This window comes from Myxocyprinus asiaticus, chromosome 24 (genome assembly GCF_019703515.2).
Source record: "Myxocyprinus asiaticus isolate MX2 ecotype Aquarium Trade chromosome 24, UBuf_Myxa_2, whole genome shotgun sequence".
Classification (NCBI taxonomy): Eukaryota; Metazoa; Chordata; class Actinopteri; order Cypriniformes; family Catostomidae; genus Myxocyprinus; species Myxocyprinus asiaticus.
The window spans coordinates 35,067,757-35,085,234 of record NC_059367.1 but is presented as its reverse complement, the minus strand read 5'-3'; the positions used below and the strand labels follow the sequence as shown (position 1 = coordinate 35,085,234).

Below are 17,478 nucleotides of genomic sequence, written 5' to 3'. Positions count from 1 at the left end.
TCAAAACACATGAAGATTTTTTGGAGGGGAAATACTTTCTCATTTTAGAATGAAAATGTTAAATAATGACAGTCCTTATGTTTTATGTACTGTCTAATACCGATTAGTGGTCAATAGATATGAAAGTTTTGAACGTTACTGATGCCGTCAAGCTTTCCTACCGGCATATGTTCTGCCACAAACATGAAAAAAGTGATCCCACTGTGTGATTTAACTCAGGGATTATTAAATAACAACTGTCAACTGTGCATTTATATCTAGGATATAGTCACCAACAAGGTTTCCAGTATCCAATGGAAGAGTAAATTTAAAATATATGTGATCAAGGTTTGATTCAGAGGTAAGCTCATTTTTGCTTGGACTGAAAAAACAATGCAGAGTAAATTAAACAAATATTTGTAATAATTAGTTATTTATTGTTAAAGTAGTTTCTTTGGAATGAACATGACAGGTCTACCATTATTTTGGACATTGTTTTGAATCATTACTTTTTAGAATTTATTTTACTTTTTTTTCAGTTTCCATAAAAATGTGTACACATACAGACAGAACAAAAACGTCATGAATATCACAATATACATTTTTGATAATATTGCCTTTATATCAGACCATCAATAATAATAGTGAAATATGATTAATACCTCAGGCAGATCCACTTTGGTTCGTGAGCACCGGTACTATATTTGGCAGCAAGGAAAAACACTCACTCTGACAACTTGTATCCAACTTTTGTGGTTTCTAAAACACTGTGAAAACACTACTGAAACCTTCATAGTGTCATACAAAAAAGAAATGCTTCTTTGTGCATGTTCTTTTAAAGACTCTCCAAACCTTTTATTTTGACTTCTTTTGGGAGTGTTCAAGCCTTAATGTTAGGGGACAGAGTCAGATCCATGAAACCTCCATAATTTTGCACCCTGCATGGGCCTCATATGATATGTAAAAATCTACATATAAATACTTGAAGAATCATACAAAAGAAGAGTGTCAGAAAAGGGGGGTCCTGAGAAAGGCAATGAAAGGAGAGATTGAGGGGGGCACAAGACCAGTGCCAACCTCCTGCCACTTCAGTCTGACCCCATTTCACCATGAAGCCCTTTGGAGCCCTCTTAAAAAACAAAGCATTGAATCAAACCATGCTGTTCTCTTCTGCGTTCCTTACATGGTTCTTAACTGGTGGGTCATGATCTGAAATGGTTTCAGGTCTGTTCTCAACCCTGCTAAATAGTAAACTGCAACTATATAACCACATAATCGTGCATTGTTAGAATAGTAAAATTAATAGGCTTATCAATGTTTAAAAGGGAGGAAAAATGCTTCACATATCTTTTGATGTCAAAGGCCCATGCATCCAAACAAACTTTTTTTATTTTAAACAATTGGCACTGCATTGGTAAGTCAATGAGAGCCACAAATACTGAGAGCATGTATGTCTTTAAGTGGTTTATCTTTAAAATCCAGTGGCTTCCAAATTAGGATTCTAATCCAGATGTGACGTAGGATCTGAATGGAAACGTTCCATTTGCTGTCTTTAATCAGAAACACTGGAGTGTGATTCAGGATCTTGACAATGAATAAGTATTTTTTTTGTAGTTGAGAGGGACTGTTTTGGTTCATTCTTAGAAAAGAAAACAAGGAATGTCTTCGTCACATAAAAAACAAAAATAAATGGGTTCCAGACTAGGTGGCAGAAGTTTAAAAGTCTCTCAAAAACGCAACTGAAAACGGTCTCTTAAAATTGCCAGTTTGTTGAAGGCTTGCTCTCAAACTAAACGATGATTGGTCCACCTGTTCTTAGAGACATTTAACATTCATGTTAAATAAGTGTAAACCCAACATCCCATAGATTCATGCTTCATGGCTAAACCTAACTGAGGCATGTCAAAGTCAACACTTTCAACAATTTCATGAGTGAACCAGGATATTTAACGAGAAAAAAGTAGGGCAGGTGGTTCGAGAGTCGGAAAAGTACAAAAGAGATACGAATATGAATACAAGTTATTACATTTTGATGAAAAATTATGAAGACAACCCTTTCTTCTTTCATTAATGTGCAAAAGCTTATTCACAAAATCCGACAACACAAGAAAACCATGTTTACATGAGACTTGAAATCATCTGGTTATTCTCCGATTTTGCCATCAAAACTTTAATAGTTGTGTGCATAATACTTGTGCACTTTGAATAAGATAGCAAGAACACCGGTAAAAGGTGTTTACATGCAAAATCAGGGTAGTGGGCAAAAATCTATGTATGACGATCAGTTTATGCTTAAAACGTCTGAGCTTACCCTGTTAATGGAAAGATGTTTACACATGTTGTTGACTTGAGCATAATCGGTGTAAGATCGTTGCAATTGTGTATGTAAACGCGCTCGGTGTTGCTATACATTGCTTTGAGCGCGTTTCATTCGAGACAAGAGAGCGAGCTGTCAATTGTTCATCTGACAGTCAGTGGCCATCCTGAGGAGAGATCAGACATGAGGTGCTCGAAAGCCATTTAGAAAATGTTTCAATGAGTGTTAAGGATGGAACTAAGAGAAGGCGTTTTCCCGTGAAGGGCGAGAGAAGAGTGCAGCACGCGCCTGTGAGGGGAGAGCTATGAGAGCGCCGCCACACGTCTACATTAAATCACACATGTAACTAATTAAATATGTCTATATTTTAAAATACAGTTCACTGTTTTGTCGAATCACGATTCACTTGATTTTTAGCATTTTAAATCGATTATTGACCAACTCTAACAATTCTCAATTCAAAACTCATATTTCAAGATCGATGCATATAGATCGGCAAGATAAATAATTGATATAGAGAAAACGAGTGAATCGTTATACCCCTAGTATATTATGATTTACACTTTATATAATCATTACACACATAATTCTATGAATAGGTTAATAAAAGTTATAGAAGAATACACAGAAAAAACAAGGCTTTCGTGTTATACCTTGGTTAATGATGGAACAAAACAATGGCTTGGCCATCAGCATTCCCCTTTCCCTTACTATATTCAGGAACTTCCTCTTTAATGATCCAGTTCTTGTTTGGTTTGAGTAACCAAGGAGATAGAGAGCAAAACAGGCAGTGATCAAAACAAAAAGTGAGGTATTATTAAGACATTGGGCATGTGGGTTCAATGCTTCAATCACTACAGCAAAAAAACTAAATGATGTGCAATGTTCTGGACAGGTACTTTGGTTAATGGTAAGAAAATTACCTTGGAGACGGTTATTGCCTTCTTGAAGTCTCGCCCTCCATATATTCTGAATCCCCAGGGAGACGGGCCAATCAGGTTTACTGTAAACGGCATCATGTGACCACAGGCTGCTACCCAGCGCTCTCAGGAGTGCTGTGGGAGGAATAGAAATAGAAATAAGTAAAAAATAAAAAAAAAGGGATAGAGAAAGAGAGAGAGAGAGACTTAGTAAAGTTTCATTTGACATCAGCCTGACATGCCACAGATCTGCTTCATAGTTTCCACTTCTCTAAGCCAAGGTGTTGAAAGGTCAACGGTTTTCACCTGTTCCTCAGAACACCTTTCATCATATTCCACATGACTGTAGATCAAATCCACTGACATACACACAGCAACCAGGACTCAGAGAAAGGTGCTACATGACTGACATTCATGCAGACTGACATTCCATACCACGAGAGTTAAACTCAGATTGGATTCAGTTTGGCCTATAATTGTACGGTGCTCATTTAGGTGTAAAGGGTGCCCTACCTGTTTGTAGCGGCCTGTTACTATCCTGGAAGCTAAATTAAATGTGCAAATGTTCACCAATTAGTGAATTAGTTCTCTAGATCGACCAATCTTGGGTTTTTTTCACATTATACTAAAAAACTCAAGCAGATAGGGGAATCTGGCTCTATTTTAGAAGCTGGCTTTTAAGTGCTCCAGTTGCACTGAACCCCATTCATACCATTGCAGACTGTGGGGCAAGCATTTATTACAAGCACATGTGCAGCTGAGGAGGCCCTGACATTGCTGGCTCCTCACAGATGCACGGCTGTGGTGCTGAGAGGGAAGGGTAGTGGGCACAAATGAGAAGACTCATACCGAGCATATGAGAAACAAGCAGTAGTAACACCAAGTACATTTCTGGATTAAGAGATTAGAGATTTCTTGTTGCTTTCAGATATGTTACAAATCCAAAATAAATAAGTTTCATGCTTTTTACATACTGTACTTTTCAAATGTTGAAGGTACTAGATTGCAAAGTCTAACCAAGAGTGTGGTAAGGGTTTTTGGTGGATGAGTATTCAACCGTCCAGGCTAGGGTTGCTCCGATACTATGAATGGGCGTGAGTAATTTTGCAGTCAAGTAATCTAACCCACAAAAAACAAATCGATTACTTGTAAATTAAAATGCAAGCTTTTAAATGCAAGCTGATAAGCTTCAGAGATTCAGAGACCACTTCGCATTTCCTTTTCACCATAAAAACAGATCCCTGTCCATTGGTATGCATGACTCAAACAAGAACTAAATACCAATAGAGTAGAATTCAATAAGAATCAAAATATTAAAGTATTGCTAGTGCCACATTTGGCTTTGCTTGAAAGCGCAAAGACACCATCATGTCTCCTCCTCACATCAAACACCTCAACAACACGCACATCCACAGCGCCCTTCAGTGGAGTCAGTTTTAAATGCGAGATTTGGTAAGAGATGCAGAGGGAAAGTACAGGATAATTCATTGTTGCCCACGGTAGGCAAATGCACAAAGTAAATTTGCGATATTCTAGTAGTGTTTTTAATAGTCGACTAGCTGGTGCAGAACAAGTACTCGATTAGTCGATTACTCAAACACATCCCTATCAGATACCAATGTTTTGGTTTTGGTATGATGCCAGCCCTGGTATCAATATACCAGGCGTGGTCATATTTACCTTTGCACGTGAAATTCTGAGGGCAAAGGTGATGCACGTGTGAAACCAGCAAAAAACTAAACAAGCAGCCACTTTTTAATACTGCACTTTATACTTTGGGAGAGAGAAGTTAAAAAGAAACTCGCCACTAAAATTATATCCTTGTCCATTGTGAATATTAAGTGTAGCTGTGTACGAAGCACCGCCCACACAGAGGTTAACTGCTAAACCAAGCAACATCCTATTGGGCAATGCGGCAAATTAATGTGTCAAAGTTCACCAAACTTGAACTCCACACAAAATACATGAGGGGAAATTTTTCGCCTCTGGAAGTCAGTACACTATCCATCCCATTAAGATGACAATATTTCACCCGGGGAATTTTGCCGTGTGAAGGTAAATGTGACCACACCTTCAGGCAACAAATAAACAGCCTCAGATTACTGATGAAATTAAACAGTAAATAACTTGATTAAAAGAACTGCATACACCGTAGTTGTGCAGTAACAAATTTGTTTGTTTTGGGTTTTTTTTTTTTTTCCTGGATTCCATGTTTTGTTTACTTAAATTTTATCATCAAAATGGTGTCTAATCAAATAAATAAATAATTTTAAATCAAATGAAAATATTATAATTCATTGAAAAAAAAAAAAGTAATTATTTTGGTCAAAAAGTGCAGCAAAATAGAGCTTCACAGTATAAATGAAAACAATTGAAAAATCTGATTAACTGTGGCAAAAGGCTACTACAGCTGAATCACAGCATGCTGATGTTCAGTACACTCTTGCTTTTGTGATATTGTTTACATATAATAATAATATTAAATAATTTATATATAAAACTGTTCTCAGTAGTATTATTGCTACGAGTTTTATTTTTTTATACAGTAATGTCTTCAATATCATGCATCCAGTTGAATAGAGCTTTAATTTTGGTGGAATACTTATTTTGGCTGAACCTCTCTGTGGAGGCGAGGGCGTGGTCAAACCCGCTTGGGGAGAGAGGAAGTGGTAAGGAGTTTCACCTGAGATGAAATTACTTTTTCTGTGTTTGCAGTGAGAGACGGGGGAGATAAAAACGGCCCGGTGCACAGAGAGAGGGGCACACAAAAGACTGCGTGTCTGCTACTGAGTGTTTGCTGAAAAGTGGAACTTTGTGTATGCTGAAAATATTTTATATCTGAGTGATTGCTGTTTGTTGAGAATTAAAATCTGACTCAGGTGGATTGTGGAAACCGGCTCCCGCTTCCTTCTCTATCTGCCCGACAACGAACCTAGTTTCCCTCTTCCTCTCTCTCCATGTGAAGAGAGCAGCACCTCTCGTTCACTCTGAAGCACGCAGCGCATGCAGACTATATACAGTATATTGAATTAAACTGCATACTTTTACAGTTTAATGATCACACTTGGCTATATCGAGATATTAAGATTGAGTTTAGTTTACGGTTAAATTGTCTTTGATTTCATCAAAAAAAAAAAAAAAAGTCAAATTACATACAATTTTGCTTGTAGCACTATACTGTAGTACAGTACCGGAATTAGATTATGATATCGTACAGAATTTAAAATATTGGTAACGGTATTTTGCTTGTACCGGTATACCACACAACTAAGCCCTAGTCTTCATCATGATTTAAAACTGCAGAGTTTGACAATGTCAGGTGCTCTTCTCTCCAAACATGTCTGTGCACAAAAAAAAAAAAAAAAAAAGACAGCACCATGAATAGAACAAAACGCAGGTGTCTCGGGACACATATTTTCAACAGTTGACAGCATTTTTAATGTTTTGTTTTTTTTAAATCAGCGCTCCTGCGCAAGACGCTGAAAAAAGGTATGAAAGAAGCGCAACGGTCAAAGATCTCTTTCTAGTGCATGTTTAAACAGGAAACAATTGAAAAACAGCATGGACACAAAAATGTTTTAGGTGTGAACGGCCCTCAGAGTCATGACCTACCTATTAGCCTAAATGCTCCAACATGCTGAGCTGTGGTGCTCATGAGAGTGATGCAAATTTGAGTCCGATTTGGATCATTTTCAAATCCCTGGCCCCCACCAACACTCCCCATAATTTACCACCCCTGCTCTACTATCAACTTAAAAAAAAAAGGCCAAAAAACAAATTTAAATTATTTGAAATTGAATGTAAACTGATGTTCACTGTCAGTAACAAATTATAAAAGTTAAAGAAAATTTTGTCAGAACATATTGTGAGGTCAAGCATGTAGAATCGGCATCTCTTCCATTCCCAGTATATTCCAAATAATTACTAAAAACCAACATATCCTGTCAAACAATAGCAAATCACTTCAAAGTAAAAGGAGATTCATAATGAGTAAAACAATGTGCATGTGTTAAGTGAAGTCTATCTGTGGCACAAGTGTTCGTGGCACATTACTATTTGGAGAAAAGTATGGAACAAATTAGCAATTTACCAAGAGTTGTTTTCATGTGTTTCAAGGATACTTAAGACACCCATGCACGATGCTATAATAAGGCATTGGCCTAAAGCAAGTCTTGTACAAGATCTATGTACATTTCACCATGAATTGTGCTAAAGAACTATTTTCCTGACAGCTAAAACATGCCTGGACTATATGACGCAAAGCTTAAAAAAAAAAAATTAAGACAATTTCGCTGTCAGGTTCACGTGATGTATGAGAACTGAGTTAGTTGTCAGTCAGCATATGGGGTCTGGAATGTGATCTGAGATTATTTATTGTGAAATATTAAAAGGTAGACTCAGTAAATTGAAATCTAATGTTGTGGATGCATCATCAAGCAAAAGCTTTCAGTTAGCGAATTCATTACAGAAATATATTTTTTGCAGACATGAATGCATGTTTGCATGAACTAATTAACTCGCCACTGAAAGTTCCCAATAACAGATGGGATTTACTAGATCAGCATTTCTCAACTGGTGGGTCACAAAGAACAATGCCATGTTTTTTTTATTTCTGTAATGAACATTTTTCAGCAGCCACCTAAACGAATTTCAGGCCACCGTGGCAAATTAAATGATATTTAACTCGTGTTTGGCACTTTAGACGCGGTAAATGCGAGTGGTTCTGTAACGGATGGCACCACACTCCAACAAAAATCAGGCCTCAATCGCACCGCATAAATGCTCAACCCATTTGAATTCTGGGGAAATTTTCTAGCTCAAAGTGCAATGGAGGAAGTCAAACCTCTCAAATAGTAAACAGCTCAGAAATGATAAACAGCACTGAGAGAAGCAATATATAAGATATTTAGACTTGCTTTAAGAGAATGTCTCTTAAATAAGTGTATTTTCTACATAAGTGTATATTTTTCCACTTGGTTACACTTCTGCGAGTGCAGTAAAGACAAAATATACAAGATATTCAAGATCTATTCTCTAAAAGCAAGTCTAAATATCTTATATGCTGCTTCTCAGGTTAATGCATCTTTTTTTTTAAAAGTATTTTTTGATATTTTCAAATATTTGTATTTTTAATATTATATTCAGAATTCTCAGAATTTTTTCTTCTGCAGTATAGCTGCTAAAGTAAATGTACGTCGTTTTAAAGGAGTTTTAGATATTTATATTGAAAAACAAGCCAAAACAAAAACAAATCAAAAATGTATTTTGTTTCAGTGAATAATGGGGTGAAGACTACCCTCTCTCACCTTTCTGTTCTCTTCAATCCATCTTTAACTCACAAAAAAACAAACTCTAATTAATAATGCCCAACCGATTTATCGGATATTATCGTATCGGCGTATATGTTTTCCGATATGCGAAGATATGAAAACTTTTTTTCCAGAACGTATAATGCAGAAAACAGTGCTTGGGGTGATTTAGAATTGGTGTCATAACGTAGTTTGTTCAACAGAGCACGCTCTGACTCCATAGTTTACAGAGCTGAACTACTGGTGGTTCTGCAGACAGTGCGGAGTTAAGCGGTGTCTTCACTGTAAGTTGCTAACTAGTTTGTGAAATACATACTGGAAAGTTAATAAACAATGACCCCATCATTTTCCCTTTTCAATACCCTGTCCCTGACAACCATGCCACTCATGTTTATCACATCTGTTTGCTATGGTAGCCAGCTATAGTTTGTCAGTGCAGTCAGTAATGTAGCAGATTGAAAGGTAAACATCAGAGCATCTTCTTGCAGCTCAGCAGACAACGGTGCGGTGGTGGATTGTGTGTGGTGAGTGTTGATTTCATGCTACGTTGTTACCTAGTTGATGAGACGCAATGCTGGAAAGTAAATAAACAACGTCCATCTTTTACCCTCAGTGACAATGAGCTTATAGCAAACTAGCTAACCACGTAGCTACGTCCATACCTTGTCAGCTGAGTGGAAGCTAGTGTGTAAACATGTATTCACCAAACTGTTTTGTTCAGGATTCGCAGTTTGGTACCCCCTTCAACTGAACAATTTCAGTCGTTGCATTTACAAAATATAATATTTAAAAGTCTGGTTTTCCCACCATTGAAAGTTTCCCCTGAACTTGTATAGCAGAATACGGTGTAACACCGCTGCCGCTGTTTATCTCTTATTTCGGCAGGTGTAAATGCTTCTTGTTTTACAACCTGCCCCTAATTGACTGGCAATATTAAAATAGCATTTGACTGATACTAAACAGTACTACTGATGTTTATTTAGCTATTTATTGCATTTTTATTTATTCTTTATTTTCTCAGTGTAGAATTGGTTAACAATGTATAATAATAATAATAATAATAATAATAATAATAATAATAATAATAAACAACAACAAATATTCTTTGATAAAAATATTTAAGAAAGCAGCCTTGAGTACCTTTGCATAGTCATATCAGTGCAAAATCGGTGAACAATCCACATAGAAAAGGTCTGTTTCATTCCAGCTCAAAAATTAACTATATCGGCCACCATATCGGTAATCGGTGAATTTTCCCCCTCAAAAATTGGTATCGGTTGGGCTCTACTCATTAATAAAGCTGCGTATTGCCAATTTTCTTCCCGATAAGAAATGCACAGTGACATATAATAGGATTCAATAAGTCGCGAGCCATCATGTTATAATCTAGCTGCAGCAAGTGCGCCTGAGGGATGAGCATCCCCATGACAGTGTGTGCATTAGCCGGGTGCAGTTGCAATCTCTCCACCTTAGATCAGGACACTTCGCACAACCCATAGAAGAGGCGCTGACTGCACAGAGAAATGCCAGTGGAGTAGTTTGTAGTTATTTCCATGATCTGCTTTTGTATTATTTTAACTTTAATAAACTAAAACGCATTAAATATAACTGCATTAAAAATGTAATGCCGGGGGCGTTACCTTTAAAGACGCTCAACACACAAGTTTGATTCAGCAGAGCGGCAGCTCCAGCTCCACTTATTCCACAACAAGAGTGCTACTGCATTTACTTATTTTGTATTTTTGCATTATAATTCCCTCATCCTTTGCGATCTACACCTGAAGCAGTGAAAGTTTAGAGTGCATCTGGACTGTGAGCTGTGTAATTCTTCCTCTCCTCAGTCAGGCACGAACTGCAGTGCTGCTCTCATGTGCCATAATTGTAGTTTTATATGATTTCATGTTATGTTAAATGACATCAAACGACTATTCGACAACGGAAATTTGTGTCAACAAATTTTTATTGTCGACGTTATCGATAATATTGACTAATCGTTTCAGCCCTACTTGATACTTGTAAACTATGAACAAAAAGTTTTTTCCTTTGTTCGATCGCCACTTGATATCCAATGTAAATGTATCCAATGTATCTGTGTCTTGAAGAAAACCAGATGAAAACCACTGAGTTGTATCTCAACATGTCGGCGTCCATGAGGGTGCACCCAGCTCCATGTTGAATTCTTTTTCTAGAAGACTGATATGACTAAAGTCTTCATCTCATGTCAATTTGCATTATTTAAAACATTTCTCAAAAATACTATGAATGATTTATGGGTTCTATTGATTTTTTTATAATTAGCAAAAAAAATAAAATACTGAATGCACTTTTAAAGACTGGGTGCACGCCTACAAATCATATTTGTTTCTGGTGTGTACAGTTTGTTTTCCCGCTGATACTGAACTGAGGTTTACAGCCTTTATCTCTCTGGAGTAGTTTCATGGTCTCACCCTGTTTTGACCTTTAATTGTAGTTTCAAATTTTCTTATGCAACACTGATTAGAAATACAGTAAAGTGTTTTTATCAAAGTCTCCACTCCTTTAAGGGCTGGTCCATCATTCTCTCTAATGCGGTCATAACACTTTAGTGGAAGAAAGAACTATTTTCAATCATGAAAAGGGATGTCAAATTTCAAGAATTTGTCAAGTCGAATGTCATTTAGATGAGCAATCACTTCAGTAATGTCAAAAGTACCAGTACTTCGGTACTTAAAAGTCGATATTAAAAAAGATATAACTATACCAGTGTTTCTGCCGTACCGGTAGTACCGAGCACAGACTCAATTTGGTCCCCGCGCACTGTCTGACTAACGGCTGCTTACAAACCCTCACATGCCAATTTGAGCGACTGTTCTGATACTTTTTACACATCAATGGAAAATTAATCAAATTAAAATTGTGATATGTTCTAGTGTGATTTTTAAACTGCAAATAGATGTGATACAGTCTGCACGTGATGCGTGCTGCAAAGTGAATGTGTGAAGCCGCTCGTATTCTAAAAACACAGACTGATCAAAACACCACATTTTATGAGTATCGTGCACTGTTCTTATTGCAGTAGATGACAGAAGAGAGCACTCATTCACTGTGACACACAGAGCCTCCAACTAAATTGCAGCATTTTGCGCTTCTATAATCACACTGGGTCATATAACCCAAGTTATATTACTAATGTTTAGTAAAATGTATTTGATTATTATTTTATTATTATTATTGAACCTATATCTCACAAGCAAGAGTGCTGTTGTACTGAGTAGAAGTTTTCAATGTTTTCATTTATAATGTGCTGCTCTGTTGTGCAGGACTTTATCTGACAAAAAATTAGACCAATGTTGTGTTTTAGGTTATGTTGTGAATTTGTTGTATTTTCATTTGATTAAAGTTTGGATTCATTTGATTAAACAAAATTTTGATTATGAAATTGAATTCATTTTTAAAAATGGAATTCAGAAAAAAAAAAAAATAATGATTTCAGAGGGCCCTACTTAAAAATTGAAGCAATGTTTACTTAATTGAGAAACACAAAGGAAACATGCTATTGTTTTAATTTATTATTTACATTAAAATTTTAATTTTAACAGGCTATAAGAGTGTGTTCAATAACATATTACCTATTTTTTATTTATGTGGTATCCAAATTGGCATAGAGAATTGTGAAATTTTACCAGTATCGGTACAGGCTACTGAGATTTCGCTATTGTGACAACACTAAATCACTTAATGAATCTTTAAACGTTCATAACTCATGTGGAATCCTTAAATGTGCATTTCTAAACTTCATTTTAAAAGTGATGTGCATAATTTGTTTGATGTTAAAATCTTTCTAGCACAGGTTAATATGTCAAGACAACTATAAGTAAGCTATCCGTAGGTTGATAACACTGAAAAGTGAGCACTGTGGCGCCATCACAACATTGCTCTGTTTGGGCAAGTATCCTGACACAACATGACATGAGTTTAGGGTGGGACTATTGGTTTAACCAACCAATGGAAGACAGGGGGAGTGTCTGGGAAACCTGATTGAAAAACAATCATTATTTTGCAACTCAACTTGGTGAGGCTAGTGACAGAAATTACACACTTCCTTTAAAATATTTGTGGTTTGTTTTCCCCCTCATATTATCCATTTCTATTGTATTTTAGTATTATATAGGTAGCATAAAAAAAATAAAAAAAGCAGCATTTTCAACCACTGCTCAGATGACCACTGAACACATTTGTGCTTAAATTGAATGGCAGTCAAAATGCTTAAATCGATCAAACTATTAATGAAATGTTATTTCGAGTTGTCATGAGACTTTGTCATCTTTCCTCTGAATTGTAAAATGTGTTGGGCTTTTTGATAATGTGAATGTACAAACAGCGATGATGAAAGTTGTACTATACACAAGCTTGCTGTATGGTAAATTCAATGGTTTATGAAATGACCACAATTATACTCCCATGATATAATGAGAAAAGCAATTGCAGATGGAATTTAAAGAATTTGGCCATGTAAACAGTGCAGCATCAGGTCACTGTCTGTGTCACACTGTCCTGCATTTAATATCAACAGGAGTGTGTGAAGGCACGAACCTGGCCCCATACACAGGGACAAAAACAAATCCACAAACTTGCATGCAGAGTCTCCACTACCCAACGTGACCCAGTTGAGGCTATGGATGTCGCTGCGTTCTTCGAGTGTTTGGTCCGGGAAAGCAAATCTACCCCATCATTAGCTCTCCAGGCAATAAGCAGCCTTAACGATGCCTCTATTTGGGAGGATCTCTCTTAATTACTGCGGCCTCCACAGATTCTGGCTGCTCAGTGTTGTTGAGTTTTTAAGTACGGTAATCACAGGGAAGGAGGCAGCCACATTTCCCCTCCCTTCACAACCTCAATTAGTACAGCATGTTAGTGAGCATTCTCTGCTGCTCTCATTAGCATCAACTGAACAAAAATAAATGACTAGACCAACACAGAATCTGCACACTTTTACACATTTTCAGTGCTGATGTAGGGGGAAACTTTGTGGAATTTTGCGGAACAAGTTTAAATGTGGCACCTGTTTTACGTTGGACATTAAGTGGCATCCCTAACCCCAAATAAAAATTCTTAAAACATGTCATTACTAGTGGTGTTTGCTTTTGCAAGCTACCACTATTACTCTGACCTTCGTTTAGGTATTTTTAAAAATCTAAAAATCTTTTTTTAAAAATCACAAAGTTTAGCCTCGTAATTAGGGGTGGTTAAAAATATTGATTTTCAGATGCATCATGATCTTCATTTAAACAATCTCAATATTGATTCTTAAATCCCAAGATCGATCTTTTACTCTATGCGCAACCCTCCACTACAATGTGAGGAAATCACTCACATTTGCAACCGAATTCCACGCTATGCTACAATGTACATTTATAGCCAGTTGCCAAAAATGTTTAGATTACACTCACTAGTAATTGTGTAGTATAGTGCAGAGTATTAAACAGCGAGATAATTTAACTGCGTGTTGAGAGTAAAAGTTGTTCCGTGTAATGGTTGTCCAAAATACCTGTAAATAGTACAAATTATGCAATTAAACAAAAAACATGTAATGAAATAATATTCAATATATCATATTTATTTAATTTATGGATTTATTTTTAAAAAGCTAAAATGTGACCAATGATAAAAAAACTACAAAAATATAATTAGCAAAATTTATATTTTCACTATGTACCTAGTTAGAAGGTCCCCTGTATAATTGACAGCATTAGCTGGGAGATAATTTCTTTCATCTGTGAGCAAAAGGGACATTATAACTGAAATATACCTATATGGATAGATAAATCGAAATCGGAATCAAAAGCTTGTGAATCAAATCGTGAAATCTATATCAATGCCCAGCCTTACTTGTAACATCCTGCACCATTTGTTTCACACCCATTGATTAGGTGTCAAATCGGCCATCTTAATGAGGAGAGTTGTACTATGACTTTTATAAGCTAACAGGCCTATGATGTTCACTCTGGCAGGTAAAAAAAAAAAGTCCATATGCTTAACATTAAAAGGTATAATGGCACTGTAGTAACCACCCACAAAACTGTACCAACCACCTAGAAATGCCTTAAAAATAAATAAATAAATAAATATTTAAAACACAGAATACCATATCTCAGTACAAGAACATCATAGAGACATGGAGGTGGGTAATTTTGACTCAGAACAGTGTACTAAGGTCCTACGTGAAACATCGCGGTGGCAATTTTTGCCATGGCAAGCACCACTAACATTCATTTAAAAAAATGTACCAGTCAAGTACCACAACTCTATCAGAAGAGACCAGCAAAACCCATTTTTGTGTCCTGACCCACCAGTTGAGAACCAGTTTAGACTATGTTAAGTTGCCTAATGTTGTACCACTCGACATATTTGTCAGACATAGGACAATGGTACCCAGTACATAGATTCAGCATTTATAATGCTTCATTTTAACATGGCTGCCAGTGATTGCCAGTGGCCATTACTTTGAATCAAAATGATTTATTCAGCTATATTCACATATGTGGACATACAGTGGTGTGAAAAAGTGTTTGCCCCCTTCCTGATTTCTTATTTTTTTGCATGTTTGTTACACTTAAATGTTTCAGATCATCAAACAAGTTTAAATATTAGTCAAAGATAACACAAGTAAACACAAAATGCAGTTTTTAAATGAAGGTTGTTATTATCAAGGGAAAACAAAATCCAAACCTACATGGCCCTGTGTGAAAAAGTGATTGCCCCCTAAACCTAATAACTGGTTGGGCCACCCTTAGCTGCAACAACTGCAATCAAGCGTTTGCGATAACTTGCAATGAGTCTTTTACAGCGCTGTGGAGGAATTTTGGCCCACTCATCTTTGCAGAACTGTTGTAATTCAGCCACATTGGAGGGTTTGAGCATGAACTGCCTTTTTAAGGTCATGCCACAGCATCTCAATAGGATTCAGGTCAGGACTTTGACTAGGCCACTCCAAAGTCTTCATTTTGTTTTTCTTCAGCCATTCAGAGGTGGACTTGCTGGTGTGTTTTGGATCATTGTCCTGCTGCAGAACCCAGGTTCGCTTCAGCTTGAGGTCACGAACAGATGGCCGGACATTCTCCTTCAGGACTTTTTGGTAGACAGCAGAATTCATGGTTCCATTTATCACAGCAAGTCTTCCAGGTCCTGAAGCAGCAAAACAGCCCCAGACCATCACACTACCACCACCATATTTTACTGTTGGTATGATGTTCTTTTTCTGAAATGCGGTGTTACTTTTACGCCAGATGTAATGGGACACACACCTTCCAAAAAGTTCAACTTTTGTCTCGTCAGTCCACAGAGTATTTTCCCAAAAGTCTTGGGGATCATCAAGATGTTTTCTGGCAAAAATGAGACGAGCCTTAAATTTTCTTTTTGCTCAGCAGTGGTTTTCGTCTTGGAACTCTGCCATTGATACCATTTTTGCCCAGTCTCTTTCTTATGGTGGAGTCATGAATACTGACCTTAACTGAGGCAAGTGAGGCCTGCAGTTCTTTGGATGTTGCTGTGGGGTCTTTTGTGACCTCTTGGATGAGTCGTTGCTGCGATCTTGGGGTAATTTTGGTCGGCCGGCCACTCCTGGGAAGGTTCACCACTGTTCCATGTTTTCGCCATTTGTGGATAATGGCTCTCACTGTGGTTCTCTGGAGTCCCAAAGCTTTAGAAATGGCTTTATAACCTTTTCCAGACTGATAGATATCAATTACTTTCTCATTTGTTCCTGAATTTCTTTGGATCTCGGCATGATGTCTAGCTTTTGAAGATCTTTTGGTCTACTTCACTTTGTCAGGCAGGTCCTATTTAAGTGATTTCTTGATTGAGAACAGGTGTGGCAGTAATCAGGCCTGGGTGTGGCTAGAGAAACTGAACTCAGGTGTAATGAACCACAGTTATGTTTTAACAGGTTTAACATTTTCCACACAGGGCCATGTAGGTTTGGATTTTGTTTTCCCTTAATAATAACAACCTTCGTGTTTACTTGTGTTATCTTTGACTAATATTTAAACTTGTTTGATGATCTGAAACATTTAAGTGTGACAAACATGCAAAAAAATAAGAAATCAGGAAGGGGGCAAACACTTTCACACCACTGTACATTTTTAGGAAAATACTTTGCTCTAGAACATGCGTTTTTGTTTGTTGTTTTTTTGCTGGTTTATTGGGTGCTACCATTTACAAATTAAAAAGAGAAATGGAAAATGCACACAGCAGTCACGCTCAGGTCTCAGGAGGGTATTGTAGTCACTTCCTTTGTACTGTCCTATGTCCAAATCAGTCACTTATGAAGTCACATTTCAGCTAGAATGCTTCCTTACAAGGCAGCTACCTATGCAGGCAGTAGACGGCAAGGCAGCTCACTAGGTTTTTGACTACAGCCTGCATTTTAGCATTTGACTAATTCACAACAGGCAATGTGTAGAGTTTGTACCTTGTTTTTAGTCTATTTACCTGATGTTTTTTTTTAATTAATCGCCCATTTGAATGTGGGAAAGGATTGCAGGGAGGGAAGCTTAGCAAGTAAAAATAGACATTGTTTGGATGATTGCAAAAGTGAAAAGTATTTGCATCTCAAAAAATAAATGACAGGTTTAGGGGAATCCATGTTGACATTTTTTGTCTTTTGCCAAAGGTCCATTAGTTGAGTTTGTTTTGCTTCAGTTCCTTGACTTGAGAGGAAACTTGAGTAGATCCAAGCATGGAAAACTGGCAAAACAATGAACGATTACACAGTGAACTGCTTACTGGATATCAACTGCCAAACCTAACGCCGTTTCATTAATAAGATGGAAATTCCTTCTACTTGATGTAAATGCTTGTGTGCATTAAACAGCTGCTCCTAAACAAAATACAGTATGACTGACCTGCAGCTATAAGCTTATCTTGTTTCTCTCTCAGCATCAGTTTGCTAATTGTTCATGTAAACTACCAGACA

At 37.0% G+C, this 17,478-nt stretch overlaps 1 protein-coding gene across 3 annotated transcripts in view; it reads right to left on the bottom strand.

Moving 5' to 3' along the window:
• Nucleotides 1-17,478, bottom strand: part of LOC127415476 (PDZ and LIM domain protein 2-like) — a 148,485-nt gene that overhangs the window by 104,327 nt on the left and 26,680 nt on the right. For all 3 annotated transcript variants that reach the window (XM_051654250.1, XM_051654251.1, XM_051654252.1), the window contains one exon: nt 3,220-3,351. In XM_051654250.1, the coding sequence (XP_051510210.1) occupies nt 3,220-3,315 (96 nt within the window). In that variant the 5' untranslated portion in view covers nt 3,316-3,351. The remainder of the gene's footprint in view (nt 1-3,219; nt 3,352-17,478) is intronic.